The sequence below is a fragment of the Brachyhypopomus gauderio genome, unplaced genomic scaffold (assembly GCF_052324685.1).
Source record: "Brachyhypopomus gauderio isolate BG-103 unplaced genomic scaffold, BGAUD_0.2 sc704, whole genome shotgun sequence".
In the NCBI taxonomy this organism is placed as follows: domain Eukaryota; kingdom Metazoa; phylum Chordata; class Actinopteri; order Gymnotiformes; family Hypopomidae; genus Brachyhypopomus; species Brachyhypopomus gauderio.
Genome location: NW_027507524.1, coordinates 22722 through 30701, shown reverse-complemented (window position 1 = coordinate 30701; position 7980 = coordinate 22722). Strand labels below are relative to the sequence as shown.

Here is a 7980-nt window from a genome sequence, read left to right as displayed (position 1 = left end):
TAAAATCAAACCCGTCCTTACACTAGCGTGATTACACACGGCCTACACCACGAGATACAGAATCTCAGCTTTCCAGCCAAACACAGGCGAGGACGTTCTCACAGGACGGATCCTCTCCACAGCTCTTCCATACCAAGAACATGCTAAGAACTTCAGTGCATCATGGCGATCCCTGGGTGCCTCTGACAGACTGCCTGACCTGGGGCTGCAGTGGTGTACAAGCTGCCAGGATCACACACTCCAATCACCTCTTCCTGTAATGGCCTCTACACACTTCAGAGTGTAATCTGGGAGATGACTCCCAGAGCAGAGAGATGGAGTGTGTGTGTGTGTGTGTGTGTGTGTGTGTGTGTGTGTGTATATGTGTGTGAGTGTGTGTGTGTGTATGTGTGTGAGTGTGTGTGTGTGTGAGAGTGTGTGTGTGTGAGAGTGTGTGTGTGTGTGTGTGTGTGTGTGTGTGTGGCGGGGCGGACCCTGTGAGCGTACGGTTCAGCGCCGGTCTCCCGTCGTCTTGGCTGTGAGGGCCACTGCTTCCCGTTACAGCTGCCTGTGGGACTGATCCATCTGTGCTGGGAGGCCTGTAGTCGTCAGGACGAGGAAGAGCGGTGTACACCTTCCTCCTCCTCACCAATCTGCATTCTCCTGCATTCGATACGGAGACACCTGAGACAGAAGACAAACAGACAAACACAATGACGCACAAATGTCCTGTACAAACTATTAGAGTTTCACACAGGTCCCGCCTGCTCCATTCATTCATCATAAGTGTGTATGTAAGCACAAGCGTGCGGCTCCTCTCAGAGGTCAGCAGGTCGGCACCTGCCTTCGTGTTCTCGACCATGACACCTCCAGAAGGCTGAACATTCAGGTCTCCCAGCCCAAACCACTCCAACATTCCAGGCCATGTTTAACCTCTGTAGACAAACACTCGGGTCGGGCCTCCCTTGTGACCAAGGCCAGCCACACTCACACTACAAATGTGAGCCCAGTGCCACCAGTTTCATATATGCTTACCTGTACACATTATCAGCACACACCTACACACATTTACCCACTACACTGCCCCCATACACCCACTTTAACATCCATCCTGGCCCATACACAAAGACTGGACCCCACGATGATGCACACGCACATGACAATGACATAACACAACTGCCCACTCACATGCCCAGTCCTACGACTTACCAAGACACCACACACCTCTCACACCCCACACACACACCCCTCTCACCCGCCCCTCACACACCCACCATTTAAATTTACAGCATTTGGCAGACGCCCTTATCCAGAGCGACTTACATTTTTATCTCATTTTTATACAAGTGAGCAATTGAGGGTTAAGGGTCTTGCTCAGGGGCACCTCAGTCATGGCCTCAGGTCTGGGAATCGAACCACAACCCTCCGACACAAGACCAGTTCTCTAACCACCAGGCCATGACTGCCCTCCACCACACCCCTCACACCCCACCCACCACACCCCTCACACCCCACCACACCCCACCACACCCCCTCACCCACTCAAGCCATATCACACATCTCCCTAACTGACCTGTGCTCTCCTCATCCACAACTGACTTGCCCTTTCAGCTACGTTCACAGTTCCCCTGAGGTCATAAAGGCCAGTTCCCCCAGGTGAGGATGTGGCAGACGTAGCTACATGTCCCCCAGCACCCGTCTCTACCGGCTTTAACTACACTTTAACTACACCTGCCACACACATCCTCTCATCTCAGCCCACTGGATCATAAATCTCTCCAGACCTCTCTCACACTGCCTATACATATTCATATCTACTTCTCTGTATGATGGTAAACAGCCCACTGAGGCAGTCAGTTTGAAATGTCTCACATGTGTACTTGTAAATAAGTAAGTCACTGTAAATATAACATGCCTAATTAAATGACTGGTGTACAGCGCTAAGGAAGAGTGTTTCCTGCCTGGTCCTCTTTGACCTTTAGTCCACTGGGTTATTGTGGCTCTGTTCCTCCAACTCAGTGAAGAACTCTGTGTTCTTGACAGCAGGATCTGGTAGTGTTAGGAGTTGGAACAACAGTGTGGGCTGTCTGATTAGCACTAAGGACTGGGATGGAAAATTATGCTAAAATGAACATGAATTTAGACAAACAGTGGCCATCATGGGGGTTACTGCACATCTCTGGTGCTGCTGTCAATCACTTTCCCTCACACAAACTACGACAGAAATCTGTACCACTTCCACACAAACACAGAACAACACCACCAAACCGTTTCCCCAAAATAATGTACCCAATGCAGGGATGATCACTGGGTATGATGACTATAACATACCCACGTTTTACAAATTCTTGTCAGTAAGTGCTTCTTTGGTGAAGCAAAAGCTTTGATTAGAATGTATGATCCAGGTAGTTTAGTGTTCATTTAATGCAGTGGTTCCCAAAGTGGGGGGCGCGCCCCCTAGGTGGGGCGCGGAGCTATTGCAGGGGGGGCGCGGAGCTTGGAAGTAAAACGGGATGCACCGATTCCGATATTAATATCTGAAACAATTCTAGATCGGGTATCGGTGGACAATGTGACCGATCCATAAAAACAGATCTATTCAGTCTAATTCTATGCTTGTATTGGCTTGCTTTTCGGAGTTAGTTCAACCTTAAATATCCACTCTGTCCCGGATAGAAGTGAACCTGGACAGTTAACAGTGAACAGTTAACAGTGAAACGCGAAGCACACAGAGGAGAGGTGAATCACTGACTCGTACTCGCGCTGGTGCTATTCCACTTAGTCCGTTTATTTGCTGGTTGACCAAATTAAACCTGGGCTCCAGCACTACTTGACTGTTCATACATGAACTGGTGAGTTGCCCAAAGCTCATTGAATGCGTTTACTTACAGAAATGAAATAATGATAAAATAAAGAGCAGTGGTCTGAGTCAACAATATTCCATACGCGCACTCAACTCGCTCCCTTAAAGAGACAGTAAACATATTTCTGGCCGTTACATGCTTTGTGCTCTGCGTGATGTCTGCGCTTGCAAGCTAGCCGCATATGAATTGCTGTTTCTCTTATTTCATCTCCTTATTTATTTTAAATTATATTTAGAATTCTTGAACCATTTAAAAGGTTTCTTGCAGTTTATTTTTTTCATGTTTGACCAAAGTTGTGAACCTATTGTTTTTGTAAGTTTCAGGTTCTTTGGTATTATTTATTTTACATTCAATGTTATATTCATAATTGCACTGACTGAACAAATGCAAGTTGTGTTGTTTTTACATGTTTTTGTGTGTGTTTAAGTGTGCTATACTGGTACAGAGTTTTCAATAAACTTCTAATTCAGTATGTCTGTGTTTAAAAAAAAAAAAATGTTTTAAGTCGATTCAGCACAGTTTTACTCTATCGCCGATACTAAGCCTCAGATATCTGAATCGGTATCGGAAGTGAAAAACGTGAATCGGTACATCCCTAATCAATATGGGGGGGGGGGCGCAAAAATATTCTCATCTACTAAAGGGGGGCACGGCAGAAAAAGTTTGGGAACCACTGATTTAATGTGTGTGATTTTAGGGTACTGAACTCTAGATCTGGGTAGTTTAGTGTTAGTTTAATGTGTGTGATTTTAGGGTACTGAACCCTAGATCTGGGTAGTTTAGTGTTAGTTAAATGTGTGTGATTTTAGGGTACTGAACCCTAGATCTGGGTAGTTTAGTGTTAGTTTAATGCGTGTGATTTTTGCAGAGCAAGAGAAGTCAAATAACCACAATCAACTGATGTAAAACCAACAATCAGAAGACATGACGTGCGTTAAACAGTGCTACGGTCAACTATGTTCATGTAGTCTTACCAGAACCATCGTTGGGCTGGTGCCGAACTCCTCCAGGAGGTTTGGTTGATTTGCCGTTTGAGGACGGAGAGTCCTGCACATCGTGGGTCTTTGGTGCGGCGGGGTAGAGTCTCTGAAGGACCTTCGCCTGGAATACTAAGAGAGCCAGGATGCTGAACCTGCACTAAAACTGTCTTAGAGAGCTGCACATATCTGATGACACAGGGAACCGTGTGGTTACCTGGAAAACAACACAACTACAGCACATATAGGCCACGCAGACACTGAGCAAAGCAACGAATAGTTCATCAACACCTCTTTACGTATGAGTGGTAGATATGTGAGACATGTAGTCGTACAGTAGGTGTGTACTGGACACACACACGGACACACACACGGACACACACACACTCACCCAGTAACCTGTGGGCAGCTTTACTAGAGACATTATAGAGACAAGACACAATTATCGCTTACCTTCTTTTCTAAGCGACATGTGAGCGGTTAAACTTGTGTTTTCTTTACTATTACTTGGATAATAAATTCAGTTTTAATAAACTTTTCCAGTGTTAATGTACATTTAATTTAGCTAACCCTGCTAGCTAGCTGCCCCTCAAAGCTGGGACAGGTTAGCTTAGCTAGCTGTGGTTAGCTGCCCAAACAGGCGACTGTCGCAGATGGTCGACGTTAAAAATGCCCGTGAAGATCACTGAACAATCACATATCTGACAAACCTACAGTATTTGGCTAAAGTATGCACATCACTGCCGCTGTATTGGGAGAAAACAGCATATCACGGAGCAAAACCGCAGCGTAATGTAATCTGAACTCGACCTTACCAAGATGGCGGCCCGCCGCGCCGTGTGTGTGAGCGCCTCGCTGACATGCGCAGTGGGCGCCGACCGGGGAGACGAGTTTGACAGCAGCGCATGAGACGCGCGATGGGAATTTCAATGAGGGGCCAGTATCCCAGCATCAGCACCGCGTACATGTCGAGGGCACCGCACACACCGCACACACCGCACACACTGCACACTGGGCAAACTTCACTGGCGTCTTCAACATGTAAAAGGAACCCGCAGGAGAGGAGTCGCCTATAATGTCAGCGCTGAAGAAGGTTTGTCTGGCTAAATGTGCTTGTGTTTATGTATTTTATCACAGTGTATCAAACCAAGTAAAGTGATTCCTGGTTTTGCGCGAGTGCCAAACTCTCATTTTAGGGAACTTTAACTCTCCTCGCACAATTTTAATTGCATTTTACTGAATATTCCGCTCAGCTGTCTTAATTGTTCACGTCGCCCGACAGATGCGAGGCGCCTGGACGGGCTGCTCCATCTCGTGGGTTGGGTTCAGATAAACCTCCTTATTATCTTCTACTAATTAGACAGTTTCGTCTTAGACAGAAAGAATGAAAAGACACATTAAAATAGGGACGATCTGACACACTATTACCGCCGCAGAAGTTTGTGTAAAGTTTTAATTAACTCTCGTTTTATATTCATTGTGTTCTTACTAATCGCCATGGCTAACTTATTTGTTCAAATACGGCAGAACTTTATCAGATATGTGTTTTATGCGCACGCGTGTTAAATACGTCCTGTATCGTGTATGGAGGCGATGTAAAAGCACAGCAGAATAGGAGAGACCGGTTCGTTGAGCTTCTCCAAAAGCTTGCAGGGTTCCAGAGGGACACAGCGTCATTCTGCTGGACGTGTGGCTGTAGCAGACTGGAATTAGTTCATGCTGAGTCGTGGAGAACGTAGACCTGTGTGATGATGGACAGAGTTCTGTCTACCTTTGAGAGAGAGAGAGAGAGAGAGAGAGAGAGCAGGGGACAGATGGAGGTAGAATAGGTGAGTGACAAATAAGCAATGAGAGAGAAGGGAATAAAATGTATATTAATGTGTATGAGAGAAAAGGGAGTTAGAGAGGATGTCAACTATGAATGTCAGCATTGCATTGTCAAATCATTTTAAAAAATGAGGCTAAAGAAACTCTGTGTTGTGAAGAGATTACATAATCGATTGGTGAGATCTGACACAATTAAGCTTTTGAGAAATGGCCGTGTGTAGCAGTGTGTGTATATGAGGGCAATCCACCATTCAGTTAACCAGTAGGAGATGTTTTTAGAGGGGGCAGTTGCTAAATGAACCTTTTAATGCACAGTAGAGAATGACTATCGTAAAGGTCAAGGTCACATCAACTTTGTTATCTCCATAAGGTTAATTTGTCACACAAGTCAACGTTCCCCAAGCTGCAGGTCTACACAGCTGCAGGTCTACACAGCTGCAGTGAGTCTCAGCTGGTCTGACTGTTCTGCTGATCACATGATTAGAGACCTGAACCAGCACTAGTATGCACTGTAGTGCACTGTAGAACTAGTATGCACTGTGTACTTATCAATGATGCTGACATGCAGCTCCAACAGCCCTTCAGGCTACGCTGTTTGGGAAAGGAAAACTTTATGTGAAGACAGGTGATAACCAATGTCATAAACCCCATCATACCCCAGCCTACCCCATCATACCCCATCATACCCCAGCCTACCCCATCATACCCCATCATACCCCAGCCTACCCCATCATACCCCATCATACCCCATCATACCCCAGCCTACCCCATCATACCCCAGCCTACCCCATCATACCCCAGCCTACCCCATCATACCCCTTCATACCCCTTCATACCCCTTCATACCCCTTCATACCCATCATACCCCAGCCTACCCCATCATACCCCATCATACCCCAGCCTACCCCATCATACCCCAGATCAGATCGTGTGTTAACTGCCACCACCATTCCCTTCACACACGTGCGTAGACGCTGGAGTTATGAGACACGTTCCTCTTTCATGTTAAGCAACCGTGACTGTGCCAACAGCATCATGGGAAGTAGAGGAAACGCATGTGTGCGTGAGGCAATGAAGAAAATGTGTGTATGCATATGAAAAGGTGTGTGTGGGAGTGTGTTCATGTGCAAGTGCAGAGGTGTGTGTGGGAGTGTGTTCATGGGCAAGTGCAAAGGTGTGTGTGTGTGTGTGTGTGTGTAAAATTGTGTTAATTTGCATGTGAAGTGCATTAAAGTATGCGTTTTAAAGCTTCCTTTGACCAGAGAACAGAAACCTTTTTGACGGTAGGTTACTCCGTGAACATAAGCAGTAAATAAATAGACTGTACCATTGAAATGCTGAGATTTCCAGAGATGACCTCTGCAGCTGGGGCGTTCAAACAGTATCTGTGCTGTGTGTGTATGCAGTGCAGTGTTCTCATTTGTAAGGCAGACCTATTAAAGTCCTCTTGCCAAGGCATTCAGAAGAGCCAACGGGGGACTGAAGTCAGGGTGTGTGTGTGTGTGTGTGTGTGTGTGTGTGTGTGTGTGTGTGTGTGTGTGTGTGTGTGTGTGTGTGAGGGACTGAAGTCAGGGCGTGTGTGTGTGTGTGTGTGTCAGGGACTGAAGTCAGAGCGTGTGTGTGTGTGTGTGTGTGAGGGACTGAAGTCAGGGCGTGTGTGTGTGTGTGTGTGTGTGTGTGTGTGTGTGTGTGTGTGTATTTTGGTGTCTGCTCCAGGCGATGTTGGCAGAATGTAACGTCACTAATATCTGAGGTCCGTCTTATAATGCATGATGATGATCTTGGATCATTTGGGGATAAAATGGAATCATTATTTTTCCAGGTGTGTGTGTGTGTGTGTGTGTGTGTGTGTGTGTGTGTGTGTGTGTGAGGGGCTGAATCCAAAGCCAGACTCTGCTGAATGGAAGTGAACAGGTGAAGAGATTATTTTAATCGTTAAAACACGCATTAACATGAATTTTTAAGTTCCCATTTTACACCCAGGAAAATAATGATCCCCACATGATTATATCTCTACATGGTCCCAGTTCATCATTTGTGCTTTACTGCCTGGTTTACAAGATGCTGCTCCATGCTGGGCGACATTAGAAGTCTGGACGTCCTCAGCTGTGTGGGCACACGCGGAGCTGAGCTCAGACGACCCTCCAGGGACGTGGACTTTACAGGACGAGCTGGGAGAAGCAGACAGACATTCTGCTGGAGAATCACTACGCGTTTCTCTGCTCCCCAAAGTAGACTGTACAATGAAAGTGTAAAATGTTAATCAAAACAGAATAGTGCAATGGCAGCAGTAGTGAGTTAAGGGATTGTGAACAAACGTGAGCACTCTGGGA

At 46.3% G+C, this 7980-nt stretch overlaps 1 protein-coding gene across 1 annotated transcript; it reads right to left on the bottom strand.

Annotated features, from left to right (window-relative positions):
- Positions 1 to 486: 486 nt before the first annotated feature.
- LOC143507640 (uncharacterized) lies at positions 487 to 4629 on the bottom strand (the record flags this gene model as incomplete). Its single annotated transcript, XM_076996575.1, has 3 exons — positions 4274 to 4629; positions 3818 to 3952; positions 487 to 663 (listed from the first exon to the last, which is right to left on the bottom strand). Coding segments are annotated over exons 1-3 (331 nt in total), but the record flags the coding sequence as incomplete, so codon positions are not given.
- Between the last annotated feature and the right edge of the window lie 3351 nt (positions 4630 to 7980).